The sequence below is a fragment of the Glossina fuscipes genome, unplaced genomic scaffold, assembly GCF_014805625.2.
Source record: "Glossina fuscipes isolate IAEA_lab_2018 unplaced genomic scaffold, Yale_Gfus_2 90, whole genome shotgun sequence".
Taxonomy (NCBI): Eukaryota; Metazoa; Arthropoda; class Insecta; order Diptera; family Glossinidae; genus Glossina; species Glossina fuscipes.
In genome coordinates this window covers 1940263-1959931 of record NW_023998444.1, presented here as the reverse complement: position 1 = coordinate 1959931, position 19669 = coordinate 1940263, and the positions used below count along the sequence as shown (strand labels likewise).

General features: G+C 33.5%; 1 protein-coding gene across 2 annotated transcripts in view; it reads left to right on the top strand.

Annotated features, from left to right (window-relative positions):
- The window catches only part of LOC119638509, a 125194-nt gene that overhangs the window by 19594 nt on the left and 85931 nt on the right, over window positions 1-19669 (top strand). For both annotated transcript variants that reach the window (XR_005247444.1, XM_038035326.1), the window contains 3 exons: window positions 12385-12768; window positions 12889-13077; window positions 13185-13341. Coding sequence is in view for 1 of the 2 variants with exons in the window: in XM_038035326.1 (XP_037891254.1) it covers window positions 12385-12768; window positions 12889-13077; window positions 13185-13341 (730 nt within the window). In the remaining variant the exon portion in view is untranslated. The remainder of the gene's footprint in view (window positions 1-12384; window positions 12769-12888; window positions 13078-13184; window positions 13342-19669) is intronic.

Here is a 19669-nt window from a genome sequence, read left to right as displayed (position 1 = left end):
AAACTTTTTAACATACATTCGGTTTCAAAGTTGCATTCGTTACTTTTACTTTCCAAAGAAAACAGATGTTAAGAAGACGATCAAGAAACAGCATTAAAGGAACTTTTTTTATGTTTTCATTATTCCTTGGTTATGAATCGAAATGCAAATCCACATAAGCACAATTACACTTAGTTTGCTTTCATGGCATGAATTCTGTCCAAAAAACCCATAAATGATATCCTGTTGTCTTAAGAAAGTTTCTCTATTTGTCTTTTGGGTCAAATAGGTAACAAAAAAAAAAAAAACTTGCATATCATTTCAATAACTTTCACATGCCACAGTGATTTTAATGCAAATAACAGTCCTATGCAAAATATCTCATGAAATAAATTATTCCGTGATATTGATAGTACAAATAAACTAATGATAATAAATTGTGAACGGACATGACAATATTTAAATGTGCAGAAATGCGTGAGGTTGACAAAATATATGATATAGAAGACGACATACAAAATATCTCGCATCATTAACCCATGTAAAACTCTAAATATCATTCAAAATGATATAAGAAATTTCGCGAGAATAAAGAAATTATAAATATCAGAGATAAGTTACTACAACCTCCGAACGGCCACACATTTTTATTTCAATTATACCACGGAACTCGTAACTATTATTATTATTGTAGTTAACAAAAAACAAATGTATTTAGTTTTTACGGTTGAAAATTTGTCTTCATGAAACCAAACCACATATTTGCCTTACGTTATGATCAAAGCTATCGATTTCATAAATAAAAAGAAAAAAGAAACGAACAAGTTTACTTGATCTGACTTGATCTTGACTTAGTTTCGACAATAAATATAAAAAATCTATACAATTCTTAACATTTACTAAACCTTATTACATATAGTATGTTCCGAAAAGTGATCTTTAAAAGTTTTCTCTTAAAAATTCATACCGTCAATGCATATTTTTCCTCTTAAAGGCTTCGGCATTGAAAGCAACGCATGTTCCCATTTTATTACATACCATACAAAGATAAAATATAACACATAATTTTATTAAAAGCTTGAAGTCAACTTCAGAGACTTGCACTTGCAAAGAGCGCTCTCAGACATGGTGAAAAGCTAATATATTTTTTACAATGGGCAACCTCGTTTTACCTAGAAGGATATGCTAAGATTATTTTGTCAAAATGCTAAGCGCTTTAGGATGAGGAAAACAGCTCTCTTTTATATCTGACCTTGGGAATACGGCATTGTCCGGAAAAATATGTGCATCACATTGTTTACTGTTTACAGCGGATCTGTTCCAAGCGCAGCTCCATGGCCGATCTGGGGTATTACAGCAGAAACAGTAGAAACAGTTTCAGTCTTTGTCTATCTCGATCAGACGTCTGACGGTTCTTTAATGTTTTTTTCAAAAGATTGCTTTACGAGTCACAAGTCTTTGGCGACACCAATTCTCTCAAGCCATCCTGTATATATGTGAAACGTGATAACAAAAGAAAAAACATAACATTTAATACTTCAGTTGAAATTTTTGTCGGGGAGAATTAATCTTGCAATACGGACGGATGGACATATGAAAAGTTGCTATCCTGTTTTTTTTTTTTTTTTTTTTTTTTTGGTATTCTGGCCGTTTTTTGTGTACCGAAACTTTCAAATCAATTAATTGTTATCAGCATTAGTATTGGTATTAACCGTTTCGACAGTCTTTAATATATGCCAGTCTTTTGGTTTATCAAATACAGAGCATATAGTATATGATATACAATAACAATAAAAAATTGTTAAAATTCTTAAAATTCTTCTTGCTTCTATCAAAAGCAACTAGTGTTTGTTTATACAAATTCAGTTTAAACTATGTCTATAATTTTTATCTTTCTCTTTGTCGCCGTTGTTTCATCATACTTTGATTAATGTTTTATTTTATTATTCCATCGTTTCACAGAGAAATCCTTTTTATCGCTTGCAATATTCAGGGCTGTGGTTTGTTCAACCTTGTACTCATTACTCATTTTTATTCATTTTTCTTTTCTCTTGCTTTGTAAATGTTTACATTTTTCGAAACATACGAGTGCAGTGCATATTACTCGCTCATACGTACGTTCATTTTTACTGCATATATATAGAGAAATTTGTGATTTTCTTTACAGTTGTGCATGCATACAATTCCCCAATTGCTGTGAATATGTTGATTACACTAAGTTCGCATGAGAGATTTTATTAGGTTAGCAAGACTTCAAGACACCAGGGAGACTTTTAAAAAACCAAGCAATGACATCAGTTTTGGCGTCAATGGTATTTTCGTAGTTTATTTCGTTAACGACTAGAAACAAAGAGAAATATAATTTTAAATAGTTTTTTTTTTTTTTTTTTTGTTTATAAAATCATATCTATTATGATATGAATGTTGAGGTAATAAACTTATTAAAAACAAGAACAGGAAAATAAATAAAAAGATATACATATTTTTTTAATTTTTTGTTTTACATTAAGGATTTGAAAATTCTTTTTGAATATAACTTCGAGATTTTTGCTTTATTATTTGATTGATTGTTTTTAGTTAAAACCAATAAGAAAACCTTCATACGGATTAAAGTGAATTTTGTATTACCAAAAGCGAGCATTACATGACATCCATGCTAGGTATGATGTACGCAATAGTAAATAATAGTAAGTTACTTTATAAAAATAACTTAACATACGCTTTTTGAACTGTCTCGTTTACATTAGGTGAACAAATCGTGATTTCTTATCACTGTATATTGTCAGAAAACGATTTCTAAAACGATGCAAACTTATTCCGTCATCTGTTTCTTCCCAAGAATTTACTTTCAAGAATTTACCTATGTTGTATGTAATGACTACAACACGTGGAACCGAGGTTAATTGGAAGCTTTTATCCAGAATTTTTTGGGTTTACTTATTAAGAATCACCTTTTATTACACTGATCGATTCAGAAAGCTTGTTTGTCGTTGAGTCCGTCTATCCGTCTTGTATTCATGTCTTCAACCCTCAGACCACAATATTTGAGATATTTGAATGAAATTTTCCACGCTGACCCGTCCTGGCTCAAGAAAGAACGATGTTGTAAATGGTTCTCATCGGACTACTCTTACGATTACCTTTCGTATAACGCCTTATTTTTAAAAGTTCGTTATATGAATAACTGTAAGGTGAGATAGGGTATTTAATGATGGATCGTACCCCCCTGTAGTGTTTTCAATTGCTTTTTATAAATCAAGTGGTGGTGGCATATCATGTTAGCTAAAATTATCTCACCTATACGAAGTTATATAATAAGACTTCTCCGTCCAAATTGAATGGTTCGTATGAATCAAATAGTCGTAGCATTGATGTCGGCCTCTGAGTAGATGCCATTTACACGCACAATTTCTCGTACACGCTAGAGAGTTTGATAACTCTGAACTAATCTCTTTTTTTGCGGGTACTGAAAACGGGACACGTAGTAAGGAAAGCATTAAAGCAATTAATAGCAATTAAAGGTCCGCTATATCAGTCTCTCTTATAGAGAAATAAGTTGACATGTGTTAGCTATTTTTACAACATAGCATACACAAGGGAAATAAAACTGGTAACAATATTTGAAGTAAGGCAGTGAAGTCGAAATTTCCGTTAGACAAGCAAATAATCAAGGCTATTTTAAGTACCATATAAGCCGAAGATTTTTTAACATCAGTTTGGCTAATTGTTAAATAAGATCGAGGGAAAGTGAGCAGAAAGACTAGGAATCGAAATTGAATTGTCTAAACAAATCGAATCGAATTGATGATGCTACCCACACTTGACAAAAATTTATATCACATATAAATTAAATTACATGAGATTATAATGCCTAAAGACATAGAAATGCTTCACTTGCCAAATCAATTAACTCCATTTTTGGAGTTTTATTAAATTTTAATATCAAGGCACTTTATTAGCTCCTAACTGTACATATTCAGAACAAATTTCTCTAATAATAAGTATTAACACCAAGTTTTAACCATTGACTAATAAATAAATAATTTATGCCAGAAGCCAATCTGATTAACTCTATACTATCGAAAAGGACGCTCACTTGCAAAAAGGCTGAACAGGCTCGTAGCCATGTGGCTGCCGATCGGATGGCAGTCAATTAACTCACCCAATTGCGAAAAAAATTGTAGTAATCATAAGAATTACTCTAAGTATATTCCATCTTATACTTTCTATATGTCGTCAAAGCAAATAGGTTTGCAATAATACAGTCTACATCGTATTTTCAAATGTTTAATTTGAAAAGAATTTTAAAAAACAACGTATAATATTTTATAATTTTTCTCAATTTCTTGTTTTATGGAGTTAATCGATTTGGCAATTGAAGCGTCTATAGATGACTTAGTTGAAATATAATTCAAGATATCTGAGATCATAAGGCTTATTTCTGCCCATTACAAATGGAAGGAAACAGTTATTAGTACATCATTTTCGTTTCATAAAATGTGAAAAGTAAAAAGTGAAGTAATTTGTAAACAAATTATAGGGAAACCAATAAGCATTGAATGACTAAGTTATACCACCATATATTGCTATAGTGTTGTAAAACTGTTAATTTTTCTGTAAATATTTGCCAGCAACTAAACATAAACAAACCGACATGCAAAACACTAATTACAAGTCTTCTGATGATTATGGTGATGATAAAGCAACAAAATATTTGTTATAGTTAAGCGAAATTCGTCAAATATGCGCATATTTAAAAAAGAACCGCAAACCACAACATTTACGTGAGTGCGTGTTTGTTCGTGCATGTATGTGTAGGAAAAAACCTCAATAAGAAAATCCAAATACAACGTATACATAAACAACAACCGCATAGACAGCCATAAACACGCGTATACGAACTTATATAATATTTATAATGAATTCTACTCCTATTACATTCAGGGAGAATACATTGCTACACTATGTATACGTACATATATAGATGTATACGTATATAGCTCTGGGTGTATGCGTGTACATCCGTGTGTGAAATGTGTGTTTCGAACATGAAGGATTCCTAGTAGAGTTGAATAAAATCACAAAACTTGGCATAGTTACGTATATAAAAGCAATTACTGAAGTGATCCATGTCAAACATAAACTAACTAAACACTTGCGCATATATATACAGTTGTGTTGAAAATATGGATAAATATCATGAGATGTTGCCTCCTATTTCACTCTTTGACCAAAAATTCGACGTTGGATGATCCATCAGCTTCTATAAGTCCGTTTTGAGTCTTTCGTGTTGATCAAAAAATAAAGAGAATTATCAATATGCTCGAAAGTATTTATTCAATATTTAATATTTATTCTATTCGCTTTATAGCACTTTTCTCATTTTTCCCCCTCCATGCCAAATCTCCTCCATTCTCTCCCATTTTCTCCCTTTTGTCTTCTTTCTTCTCCTTTTTATTCTTCCGTACTCCATTTAACTCCTTAATAACATACGTTTCAATAAACAGAGCTTTCGTGTCGGAAAATACCAATAAAGTCTTAACCTTGACGCCTTGATCTCATTTGTTGAATGAGAATCCTTGGCACTTCGAGTTAAGAAAACAGTAAAAAAACTCATGATGCAATGTTTGGGCAATGAATAAATAAACTTTAAAAAATCGAGGATTTTTTTTTAAGACAAAAGAATGAACACCGTGTAAAAAAAGTTACAATTTTATTTTTAATTTTATCTCCAGGCTGAATGAGTAATTTGTCGTTAGACAAATCTTATAATGTCTTTTATACAACTACGTTTTTGCGGATTATACATCAAGCATCTAAGCTGCTTTAGAGCTATGACGAATATTGATGCGTCGCTGCTGCCTACGATGTGTAACAGATGGATGTTTTGGAAATTCTGATTCATTTTTGTTAAGGATCGTAATTCTCGGGAATATTTCCGCAACACTGTTGGCTATGACATATCTCTCATAAGCCAAATAACTATTAAATAAGTAACGAATACTCGGCACTTCAAAAAATAGTTGGTTAATAGAATCACCGCTTACTATATTCAACGCAAATTGTGGCACATGGGAATATTAAGTTCGCACGGATATTTGCAATATCTAGAAAGCTGGAGGCACCTTTTATCGATTCAGAATCAGTCAGTATCACTATGTCTTCCCATATAACATCAGATTTCCAAAAGTCATCATAACTGAATAACTGTATTAATCGTGGTGCGCGTACCAGCATAGCGTCCTTACATGCCTTTCATATTCATTTGAAAGCTCCGCTATTTTCTTAAACATTCCTGTATATGCACAACTGCTTTGCATTTGTTTATTTACAAAAGATCCCTGAGTACACAAAATATAACAAAGATGTTAAAAAAAAAAATATATATATATATATATATATATAAAAAAAAAATCAGGAAATGGTTGTGGTTGTATGTAATGTGTAAGTAAACATATATGCATATGCATCTACTGTATGCACATATTGCGTAGTAACAGAACTTTGGCTTTCAAACCATACCAAGTTTTTATATCTCTCTTTCTCTCGCAACACATATACATAGCTATACAAGATATAGCCAAACCCAGTACACACCTATGCGGACTGGGTGTGCTTTGGTTTATGATATATGTTTATATAAAAGTTTATCCTGCATAGAAAAAAAAAAAAAAAAAAAAAAAATGCTTTAACAAAATTCAAAAATTCTCAATCAATATGCATTACATCAGCAGTAGCAACAAGACCAATAGCAACAGCAATAACTATAATATTCTAATGAATTACTTCACATACCATGCAAAAATAGAAAATTTGTAAATTTTTTAAGCAACAAAAAAAAAAAAAGGAAAAAGAAATGCAATATACACACCCAAGTACATAAATACAATAGCAATTGTCATCATCATGAACATTTCTATTGTTATTGCCTTTGTTTTGTATTAATACAGTAAATACAAATTATTAGAAATGAAATCAATTCAAGGACTTTTCACAATTGGATTTTCTTGATAAAAACGCATACAAGCCGTTTAAGTAGAGATTACAGCAACATATGTGCTTTCTTTGAGGTTAACCTAAATTTTGCATCATGCCCCTCTGTGTATGCGTTTATGATCTTAAATATTTGCAAAAGTTCGAAAACTATAAACTCAGTCATCCATTTAATTGACTTTACGATCTATAGCAAACAAAACATTCACTATTGACACTGGTTTCTCGGTATTACGGTGATAAAAAAGAGACGATATGTAAACGTAAGACTATTGTAAAATATAAAGGTGTGCGTGGTGTGCATTGTTTACTTATTGCGTACATATTTACAATTGCTATGGTTTGCTAAAACCTCACTAGTTTGCTTAACCACAGCAGTGAGTAAGCTTTCTCCATAATTGAACGGAAAACATAATAGTAGCAACAACAATACTGACCGCAACTTTAATAGGACAATGAATTTTCCGTGGTATTTACACCGTAACAACAGCAACAGCAGCAACAGCAACAACAATAATAATGACAATGCGTTAGTAACGTAAATACCTAAGATTGTACCGCATTGTCTTAGGGCTTAGATGCAAGTTTATCTATATGTCCGATGTTAGTTCTAACTGACTGGTTTTCTTCGACATTAATTAAAATTCCCAAAACCCAAGAGTAACTTTTGAAGGTTATAAGTAAGCTGTATAGGAGAGGTTGGCAAAATGCAGTTGGGCCAGAGTTCCATATAGGACCTTCATATTTCTTCTCACCAAATCGATTGCTAATAGCGTTGACAGCAATTCCGGTCGGTTCTTAGCGAGCTGCATAAACAAAAAAAAGCATTCGATAAGGGTTATAAGCGACGGATTGAACTTAAACAATTTCACGTAGATATAGGACTACAGTGAGACTGTGTTTTTTCTCTTTCTCTCCCCCTGGTGTTCATTAATCGCCTTTGCGGCTGATTGATAATTATATTTATTCATTTGCAGGCGACAGCACTTTCTCTCACTCGCTCTCTATTGGGTTAGAAAACAAAGGCCGGGAGATGAGTAACCTTGTAATAATACTTGCGTAGGAGGAGACAGATCAAACTTTAACGTCACCAAAACTCAATGCTTTCTTTTATCGCGCAAGAAAAACGATGAACACCTCCTTTTCTTTCGCGATGTCAATATAGACGACTCGCATTCCTTTCAAACGATGAAAATACAAAAGGACAGACAGATAGAAGACGCAGTTAATGATCTAAGTGTTTTAAAGCGGTGAGTGCACTCCTACATCACCATATCCGATGATAGCCCCTAACTACATCCTAGCAAGATTAAACTACAATTAGCATATGTGGGCCATAGCTCTGCATTTCGAAACCGCGTAGCGAAAAGCTCAGGTGTTCATAGGCGGCGACACACCGCGATGGCGCGATGTAACATGGGCCATGTTAGGCCTGTGTATAGGTATGTTCACGGCAAGTGCACAGAGACAAAACTAATTTTTTTATCAATTAAGAAGACTTGTGGCCTTTCTCGACGTTTTCCCCCGCTTAACCTGAAATTTTATATCATATCTGGAGGCACTCGATCGCGTGAAGCGAACGGATCAAGAGCTCATGGGTGGCGATGTTATGTGCAATGTCTTTGATTTCTTTAAAAGTTAGAGTAAAGTGAGCTATGTTAGGCATATACACAACCATTATTCTACAGAGATAAAACTGATTTCTTTGTTCATTTAGAAGACTACCCGGCTTTGTTGGCGTTTTCAACCGTTGGCCCTGATATTTTCTCCAGACTGCAATAAAGATAAACGCTACTCTTCATTCTTTAAGGATATCGCCCTTCTTTGGAGCAACCTATCTCACACATTTATTGCCGAACGCAAAAAACCGTAACAATTTTAAATCCTTTCTTATTACGCCCAACTTGTAGTGGTGGGTGACCACTTGTAAGCTGAATTTGGGATCTATGGTGATTCGTAGTATAGCCAAGTTTCGTCGGTAGTCTTATAAATTATTCCAATCAGCATCGTCTCGTGCAAAGTCGAGAGGACATCCTTTGGTTTTATTTTCCGTTTTTTCGCTAAGGTCGCTGCATATGATGTTGCCATTTAGCCTGCGTTTCGTTTCCAAATTTCGGTTTAAATATTTTCTCAAGAGTACATGAGTAGATAACAATCGCGACCACCAAGTCACTCTTCGCAGGCTCAAATCTCTATAGTTGTATAGCTATAGCGAATGTTCAATCAGTAAAGGCATAACACTTAAGGTTAAGGCCACCTCCCTATCTCTTTCCCTTTCTTTACTTCTTTCTGACGGGATAGCAAGCATCCTCTGGTGTAGAACAAAAAAAGAATTGTGGTTCGGGGAGACCCCTTTGAAACGACAAAGAAACACATTTGGCCTCATCTATTTTATGTATGTAGTCGAAAGCATTATAACTTTATCTGTGTATATCTTTATTCCTCTGCCACTTTGTGTGTAAAATTGCGGCTATGATCTGTATCTCGTATAGCAGGCCTGATTTTGAGCAACTTTCGCTCAATCTCAGTCACAAGAAAAGTGCAACACTGTAAAATACTTACCATTTGAAGAGAGCATGCTTGACGAAGCATATTTGCCGGTACAATGCATTTTTTTTTTTTAATATTATTGTAGCCTGAAAGGAAAAATTGAGCGTGCATTGTTTTTCCGGTATAAAGTGATTTTACTTTACAAAAGATTGAACAATGCAAACATATTGCTCGAAATTGAGTTATTGTACTTTATCAAAAGGTGCTATCTTTCCATTGTAACCTTTTAGGCGTTGTCGCCTTAGGTCATCCGATAATTTATGTTTATTGCTTTCACTTTACAGTACAATATAAATGAAAATAAATATTTGGTGAAGTAAACGGCAGACATAAATACTATTGGCTACCGATCAATATCGAACGACAATTGCTGTTATGTTATGTGTCAATGACGAGTTTCAATGCGTCTATTGAATTGCAAATGTTAACTGAACTGAAAACTGGAATCATCAATGAACGATGATTTATGCCATAATGTATAAGGAATGGGAAAAATTCAAAATACAAGGTAAAGACCGAAAACCGGAACCGTAGGCTTATACCTTGGACTAGCACGCCAGTTTATTCATGCACCTAAATGCGTAGGCCTAATTTAATAGGATTCCGGTTATCAGCTTCATTATCGTTAGTTCACATTAGGTTCCTTGAATGAGTTAAATGTTGCAATTTGGGCTCGCTATTAAATGTCAGATCCTTCCGATTTCTTCGTACCTTAAACCAGCGAAGTCTAAATGATTTGTTCTGGTATCATTTCGGAATATTTGTGCCTAGAAATAATTATGTAAATGATTCCTAGTTGACATGCTCAGGGCGTTTTAGATGATTTTAAATCTTTGGTAAGAGCATTAAATTTTCTCGCGACTCGAACGTGCCGCGTTAGGAGAATAGAAGACATATGAGACCGATGTATGTGCTCTTTTTGAGCTAGTTAGGCGGTGAGATGAGGAAGGGGTTTTCCACTTTCGACTCGCTGACACCCTTCAGACCGTCACAACTAAAAGAACAGCAGTTACTTACCATTTAACGAACAAGAGGACGGACGTAACCTAACCTAACGAACGGGCGTCTCTTGAGCCTCTACCTGACCTAATAATTTTCTTCGGCACATGATTTCTATTTCTATGGATTACTCCTTACTTACCCAGACATGTATATATGGAACCGGAATATGTGCATAGAAGATAAAAGTGTATTGTGTGAATATGTACATTTTTCCGTCTTATCATCTTCGTACGTTCTGGCAAGTGAAGCTTTTCCGTGCCCTATCGATGCAAACAAATGATAGATGGAAAGAGGCTGGATTCCAATGTCTCTGGAACCGGTTTTGCAGGACGATTGCCATGTAAAAAAACAACTTTGTGTTGCTTTGTTTGGTATTTGAACCGCTTCTTGAACAGCAAACAGCTCGAGTCGATTAATGATGTTAGTAAGACGTGGCATTAATCGTTTTACCGCAACTTTCAAGGTGAATAGTACACCACACTCTTCTGATCTCACCAAACACAGAAAATATCGTCTTGCTGCGAAAGTCTCATAAGCAATGCGGATGGCATGCTATCCATGAATTTTCGCACCTGGAATTCTTTAAATAAATTCATTTTATGTCCCCATTTACGGTACGAAGCAAAAAAATTTTTTCTTTTAATTGGTTCAGGCAAAGAGAAACTCCTCTCAAAGTATTTTTATCTGCCATTACTACTGCTTATTATAGCCAGATATCCAAGCTATGACAAATGAGGCAAAGACAGAGCGATAAGATATGACCCACTATTAAATGCCATAAAACACTTCGTTTCATGCAGTTATTCGTATAGCAACTTTTCAAAATAAGAGGTTGCATGGGAGATGGTCTCGATGTAAGCCATTTTCAATAGCTTTCGGTCATGACACAAGGCACGTCGCTGTACCAAATTTCATCAAAATTTTTCAAAAATTGCAAACGTGTAGTTTTAACACAACAAAATAAATCAGACGGACGGATAGACAAATTTAGATCGTTTCAGAAATTGGAAGAACGCGTCTAGCTCAAGCCCTCCTGGGCGTTACACACACCCGCACAAACTTAGTATGCCCGAAAGTACACTAAAAGTGATGTGCGATGTCAAGAATGCTATGTTAGGAATGTTCAACCTCTCATGCTCATCCGTTTTGCTAGAAAAATGGGAAACTTCCGGTTTCATATTTACACAGATGTGATGCTCTCCTCTCTTAAAGATTATACAACATGTAAATCCTAAGTTTATTTACACAGATTTGAGAAGGAAAATCAAAAGAATGTTCGTTTAAGCTTAAAACGGTATTTTTTTTTTCTAAAAAAAAAAATAAATAAAAAAAAATAAAAAACTAAAAAGAAAAAATTTTTTACATTTTATCCTCAAATACTTCATGAAATTTTAATTCAATCCCTGCGCTTTGATACTATCTAAATTATCTTGGAAATCATTTTGAAACAACACAAACAGAATAACAAACTAAAATCAATGCGAAGAGCAGCGAAAATACAAAACAAAAAGAATTTAAATTCAACTAAGCAATCGTTTTAGTAGAAAGCACACAAGCCTTTGTCTACAAACCCGTGCAATTCATTTACTTGCTGCCTATATTGAAAACTAAATCAATGAGATTGCTGGACTGTGTAGTATTTTTCTTTTTCTTCTTCTAGTTTTTTTTTTTTTTTGTTTTCTGTTTTCTTTATATTCTATTTTTGTTTATTTTTTTCTCGTATTTGCTTGAACTTATTCAATTTTTGTAACTATCGTTGTTGTCGTTTTTGTTGCTATTGTTGTTATTGTTGTCATTGCTTATTGTTTTATTTGGTTTTTTTTTTGTTTTTTTTTTTTCTCTGCTTTGTATTATTTTTAGGCGCTCCTTTGCCCTGGCAAGGCTTGAAAATGGCTCACCACTTACCATCTGCGTGTCCGCAGAAATTGCCTGATATCACTGCAGCGATGTCAAGTGGTAGTGCAGCAGCTGCTAAACTATCCAAAGGCCGTTACAAATACTGGACACGTTTGTTGCCTTATCTAAAAACAGAAAATGAGGATTGTTTGTATTTGAATGTTTATGTGCCGAGTGAGAATGACGTTACAGCGGCATTGTTTCAACGTAAATTTCTCTATCCGGTTATTGTATACATTCACGGCGAGTCATTCGACTGGAATAGTGGTAATGCCTACGATGGTTCGGTATTGGCAAGCTATGGTGAAATTATTGTTGTTACAGTAAATTATCGTTTGGGTATATTAGGTAAGCGGTGTGTTAAGAGCCGCAAGCAGTCGCGAGCTCTTGCGAATGTTAATAAAAAAGATAAAATTACAATAAAATTCCTTTTATTGTTTTTTTTTTTTTCTTTTTTGCCCACTTCAGGTTTTATGAGGCCTAGCATTAATGAGAATACCGTAGCCAACTTTGGTTTATTAGATCAAATTGCTGCATTACATTGGATCAAAGAGAATATCGGTTATTTTGGTGGCGACAAGGATAGCGTCACTTTAATGGGTCACACAACGGGGGCAGCATGTGTTAATTACCTGATGATATCACCAGTTGCCTCGGGTAAGTAAGATATATTCTATGCTTTATCGTATTTGCCGTAATGTGTTTATATGTTGGCGAATGCAATTATATTGTTGTTGCATTTCGATTTCATATTTAATTAAAAGGCCTTTTTCATCGTGCCATATTAATGTCGGGTTCCGCTATGTCTGATTGGGCAGCCAGCAATTATTCGCTACAGCTAACAATGCAAATTGCTCATGGCCTTAATTGTCCTTTAAATGATGACAATGAAGAGATGCTGACTTGTTTACGTCAGAAACGGTAAGTATGACATATGAACATACACGCACACACGCACACGCATACATAAACACACATACACACAAACGTATACACATATATATCACACATATACTTATATACACACATACATACACATACATACACACGTATATATCTATATTCATATTGGGTGTTTGCAAGAATGTTGATCAGCGACTTCGCCAAATAGAAATGATAAAGAAATGGGCAGATAACGCTATATAACGGTTGAACTCGATGGTTTTGACCTTCTTCTACATCAAATAACAGTCTGCCATTTAATATTATCGATTCATTCAGCGTACGCCATCGCTAATCATGGAGCGCTCGAAATTTTTCTACTTCCAAATTCATTACTCTTGTTGTTTATGTGATGTGATACTCTATCATATCCCAATTGTCGGTTTTCGTACCAGCGGCTTAAAAGCGGTGACACGAGTTTACTGAAAATGCCATTTATTTGGCACTTGCTGCAAAAGTTGTCCAGGATATCACTGTTGCAGCTCGAATGGGAAATTCTGCCACAACGGACATGATGCCTCCTAAATATCATTTGTTCAGCGTGGCTTGGCTGACACAGGTGTCCGCAAAGTTAAAGAAATGGGAAAATGGGTTGATTAGTTGATAGCTGTCAAACCAATATAAGTTCTTTTCACGTGCTACCGCCACGTTAGCAAGACTATTGCAAAATGTTGTAGAAAATGATGGAAACCTTTATGACAAATGCATATTATAGCAATTTTCTACAATAAATTCTTTTTTCAAGTAAAAAAGTGATCAAAATTTTTGCAAACACCTAATAAATACATAAATCTCTGTATATATATCTATATATATTTCTATATATATTTCTATACATATATATATATATATATATAACATGACAAAACCACTTCAATTAAACATTCTCCTTTAACTGCACTCTCAGCGGTCAACCGTATTTGACGCAAACGGCAATGACACTTATACGCAATTTCTTAACCGTTCCTTATATCAAGCTTCCTTGCATATCGTTGACTGTCAATTTCTGGCCGTCTATACCAAGGTTAAAACACCTTCGCAAACACATTCACCTAAAATTCTGTTAGTAAAATAATGCAATTTGCAAATCAATTCTCAAGAGATTAAAGTAATCAGCATTTAATTGTTTATTAATAAGGTCAAGATAGTAAACAGAACTTGTGTTGTGTATTAAGCAAGGGACAACCGACGACGATAATATTCTGCCTATGCTTATCCCTATACGTGTACATGTGCATACATATACATTCTGTGTGCATGTTCAATGAATTTTAAATCATTGAGACCATAATTTACTGCCGTAGAAAGTAAATATTTATTAAGAAAAGTTTGCTCAAACGATGTAAAAAAGAAATGGCAAGAAAATAATTGGTAGAAGAAAACTTAGGATATATTACATAAAGCAATTAAGGTTACAAAAAAAAAAAAGATTAAATAAAAAGTAGTGTTAAAGGTTATATTCCGGTTTAAGCAGAACTTTATTTCAGATATTAAATTTGATTTTCTTATTTAAAAATCAATTCAATTTTTCTTTAATGGTAAGTCCTTAACTTTGCGAGTAGATAAAGTCGTCTCTCGTTTTGATCTCACATGTCCTTCGTCCCGGAGGGGAAGTGTTAAGACAAGTTAGGAACCTTGAAGGAAGTCCGAATCAGATGACTTCCATCGTCGTCCGGATCGAGAGACCGACAACTTCCATCTTGTGCGAGCTCTTCTATACTATGGGCAGTCAAGCGAACACAACGCCTGCGAAAAAGTAGGATTATTTTTTTCTTACAGTAAACTTAAAACTTTGTCTTGAGAGATTAAATTAAAATTAGACGACAGAAAGCAACCTCATTGCTCTTGACATACGTAAACCGAAAGCGTAAAGCGTCCCGAGAAAACAAATATTGTTGTAGAGGAGCCCGGCGCCCAGCTAGTATACCCCCGCGATAGATTTACGGCCGACAGGCGGGCTCACAAGTTCTCAAAAGGTACTTTGAAACTGTCCATAGGCCTAGACGAAGCACAAACAAAATGTAAATTATGTTCCAGTCCATGTTCAATTCAGATGCTTATATTTTGGTTAGGCCTTGTGACTACTACTTTTTGGAATACTTAAAAGGTCCTTTTTGCTTTCACATTCCAGTTTTTTTAGCTGTGATGTAGGAAGTGAAAGTGGAAAAATACTATCCCATCTTAAATACGGTTATTTCAATAATATTTCGATTCATATATAAGAATTTAGCAATTTAGTATGAAAGCATTGCCACATACGCATATCTGACAATAGCATACTTTTGGGAGAATTATAAAATTTATTTCTGTAGTGCAACTTTTCTGAAGCCTTCTGCTCGGAGCGTCATTGGTATATCTACAGCTTATTTCTTGCCCTCTTTTACCAAATATTATTTTTTTAAAATCTTTTTAACGCAATGGCGAGGCACTTTCGTATCGGTGGTTTCTTTTTGTTATCGCTGTAGGGTAGTTGTACAACCTTAGATGGTATCACTGGAGTCCACACTTCAATGAACACCTTATACCTATAATCTATTTTTTACTTTTATTTTTCCTATTATTGGTCCTATTATTGGGGAAACGTTTCCCGCAATATTTATTTAAATACCGATGTTAATTAGTTCCGGTCCTTTAAATGCCTTTTACTTTTCGAAAGTCGCGGTATTCTAGACGCTTTACTGAGCATAGCTTTATGTTTCCGTCATTCGCATAAATGATATTTCACATAGCATACCGTTCCTATAGTGTAGTGTGACAATTTTTATGTATTTTTCTTGTTGCATTTGATTACTTTAACAAATGACTTGGAAAAGACAAATACCCAAAGAAAAAAATTATAGCTAGCAATAGCCTGAGAGAAAATAGATACGTAAGTAAATCACTAAAGAAAAATATTGGATGAATCGGTTTTTTAATAAATAGGTTTAAGAAAAACACGTACATTAATTACTTTACAATGATTACGATCTGAGAATTATTACCAAAAGTAAAAAACACAAATTTTTTCAAGACCTTAATTAGGTAAATAATGTAAAAAGGAAATTAACAAAACCTTAAAAATGGAAAATGAATTAAATTAAAAAGTGTTTTGAAAACAAGCAAAGTTTCATGTTGTCCTCAATTGCTATTACATTGTTATTTAATTAAGTATTAAATGAAGGAAAACTTGAGCTTTCAAATTTTTTTTTTATAACAATTCTTGTGTACTGAAAAATCATCATCTCCCCTCTCTTTACAAGTTTAGTTTAAGTATTGATCTCTGCTTCGATATTATAATTATTTATTATATTTATTTTTGCTTGTGATTGTTGCAACAGCAATACAAGTGTTTATTATGTGTTATGGAATAATCGGGTGGGTGAACAACTTTTTGAGGGTATCTTACGAGATTACCAGGGTTTCTTTTTCGGATACATATATACATTCTATAATTGGGATAGAATTATTTTTATTATTACTAATATTATTATTAATTTCCCCAGAGAAATAAATTCTAAGACTAAACTCTTAAAAGCACTTGAGATTCGAACCCACGACCATTGACTTCCTCGCCTTCGGTTACTCAGGCGGATGGGGGATAGAATATTTCAGATATGTCTTTGAAATTTCTTTTTGTAGTCATATCATGAAATCTTCTTTTTCATTCCTTTCCTAGTCTACTTTTGGGGTGCACTAAAAATTTTGTTTTACGTTAGTTTTATAGCATACTTCTAGGTCGAAAGTGAATTCTACTTTTTGTAATGTTTTCGTAGTATATCTGCGATGCATCGCAAATCTATTATTACGGTGTTTTTTTAGTGTTTCTAGGAGGTATGTGAACGTTATTGCTTTTTATCGCTTTCGTAGTACACTTCTTGCCCTTATAGTAGACATCATAGTAGACATCTAGACACGTACGAAATCTCCTTTTTCTAGTGTTCTCATGGTATATTTCTGGAATGCGTCTAAAATGTACTTTTACGTTCCTGGGATGTTTGTAAAATCTGGTTCTATTATGAATGTTTTCGTAATGCATGTCTAGGACGCCTTTAAAATTTACTTTTGTAATCGTTTCATAATATACAGTAGCCTCTCCTAAAACAACGAACATTAAAACATTGAAGAATGTATACAAAATTCATTCATCTATAATTTTTACTTTTTCTTTTGTATTAATTCTACATAATTATTAATAGTTATATCAATTATTATTGCTTTAATTATTGCAGCTAAGACGTAAAAGCATTCGGTCAACTTGCGTCATTCCTTTAACCTCTTATACAAATCTCTCGTAGCGGATTGTACGACCGAGTGGTTACAATATTTTCCCCCCAATTTCTTATATGAACACGTGTTCTTGGGCGGCACTTCTAGAATGATAAAAATTTATATTTGCAGTGGTTTCATAGCACATATTGCTAAGATGCTTTAAAATCCACAATTACAGTATTTCCGTTGCGTATTTCTAGGATGCCTCTCAAGTTTACAGATACGGTATGCCTCTTACATCTATTTTAGCGTTTTGCTATATTTGAAAGGCGTCTAAAACTTGCTTTAGATTATTTTTATGGTACATTTTTAGGATGCTTCTGAAATACAGTTTTATTGTATATTTTGCGGCTGCCCCAGCCATCTACTTTTGTAGTGACTTGATAACACACTTCTGGAATAGCTTTGAAGCCTGATTATTTGGTTTTCATAGCGTATTTGTGGGAGAGGCATAAAATCTATTTCTACTATATATTTTTATAATGATGCTAAAATCTAGCTTTATAGTGTTTTAAAGTGCAGTAAAGTGCCCAAAATGTGTCAGTTTCGTTTTTATATAGAATTTTAAGCGATTTCTTTGTAGTTATTTTTTTTCATTATGAATACATATAATATCTGATCGAAGTGCTTAAAAAAAACCAAATTAAGTTTGTGCGGATGTATGGAACACCTAGAAGGGCTCGAAGTAAACTCATGTTTTACTAAATCCCACTTGATGAAACAATTTAAGCTTGCCTGTACGTTTGTCTGTCTTTTTTCTTGCGTTCTACGCAATTTTTGAGTTATTCTGGTGAATAACGGCGCCTTGTTATTTTTTGGACCAAGGATGAACACTATTGCAAAATATTTCACGTCGAAGCACTTCTTGACTACTTCTCATATAACTCTTAATTGTGGAAAATCTTTATAAGAATACCTGCAGGATGCTATTCGACATTTAATGTTGTATTTTTAGTTGTTATTATCTTTTACTTAAAGAAGTTCTTGCAAATCTATTTCTTATCAAATTGAAGCAAAAACATAAACATTTGATTATCAACAAAATTTTATGGAAATTATGTCCTTAATTACGTAGAGTTTTATCTCAAATTTCAACGAAGAACAACTACAAGTAACTTCATTATTTGTGTATGCGTTCTCTTTAATAATAACTAAGAACATAGATTGCAACGTTTTTGTTATTATTTAATTAACAGAATTATTTCACAGTAGAGAAATAAAGCAAATATACACTCGCTACTATACTGCACACATAAGTATTGTTGTGCGTTTTTGTTTTCGTAAACAAAAATAATACGTTATACCTCGCAATGTAACGATAATAACGAATGAATAAACAACAGCGCACAAGTGAAAGCAAAAATGAATTTAATTACAATTTTTGTTTTAAAACATAACTAAACAAAAACAAAATCCGATAACAACTAACGCAATATAATTATGAAAACGAAAAATGCATACAAATATACTCAAGCAGTACGATTACTGTTGCTATCGTTAGTTTTATGCATTCAAGTTTTCTCGTCGGTGAAACAATGTCCCAGAAAAAAGAAAAGAAGAAGCAGAGTAAACGAAATTTTTCAAGTTTTTATTTATTCTTGGAAAATTATTTTTTAATAGATTTCAAAAAGAATTATGCAAATGTTTTCAAAAAGAAATACTTAGCCGAGTTGGATGTGCTGTAAACATTTATTTAACTTGTTTTCTTATATACATTTTTAATATGTTTATTTTTTATAATAATTAGTTTCATTTAATTGCTTTTAAAAATTATATTTATGTGTATAAAAAAGAAGAGTCTGTTCCTTCAATTTTTTACACAAATACTTCTACCTGTAAAAGTAAACTAAAACTTATGTAAACACATAAAAAAAACCCCTTCAAGTGCGTATGTGATGCACCCTCTAAAACCGTAAGAAAAAAACCATAAGTTAAAAAAGTGTAGTTAGAATTGGTAACTCTAGGTGCATCAGCTCATCTATTAAAGTTTCCTTTACACTGAGGACGAAGAGGAGGAACTTGTCTGTTAACATCTTGTTGTTCAAGTTTGTTGATTGCT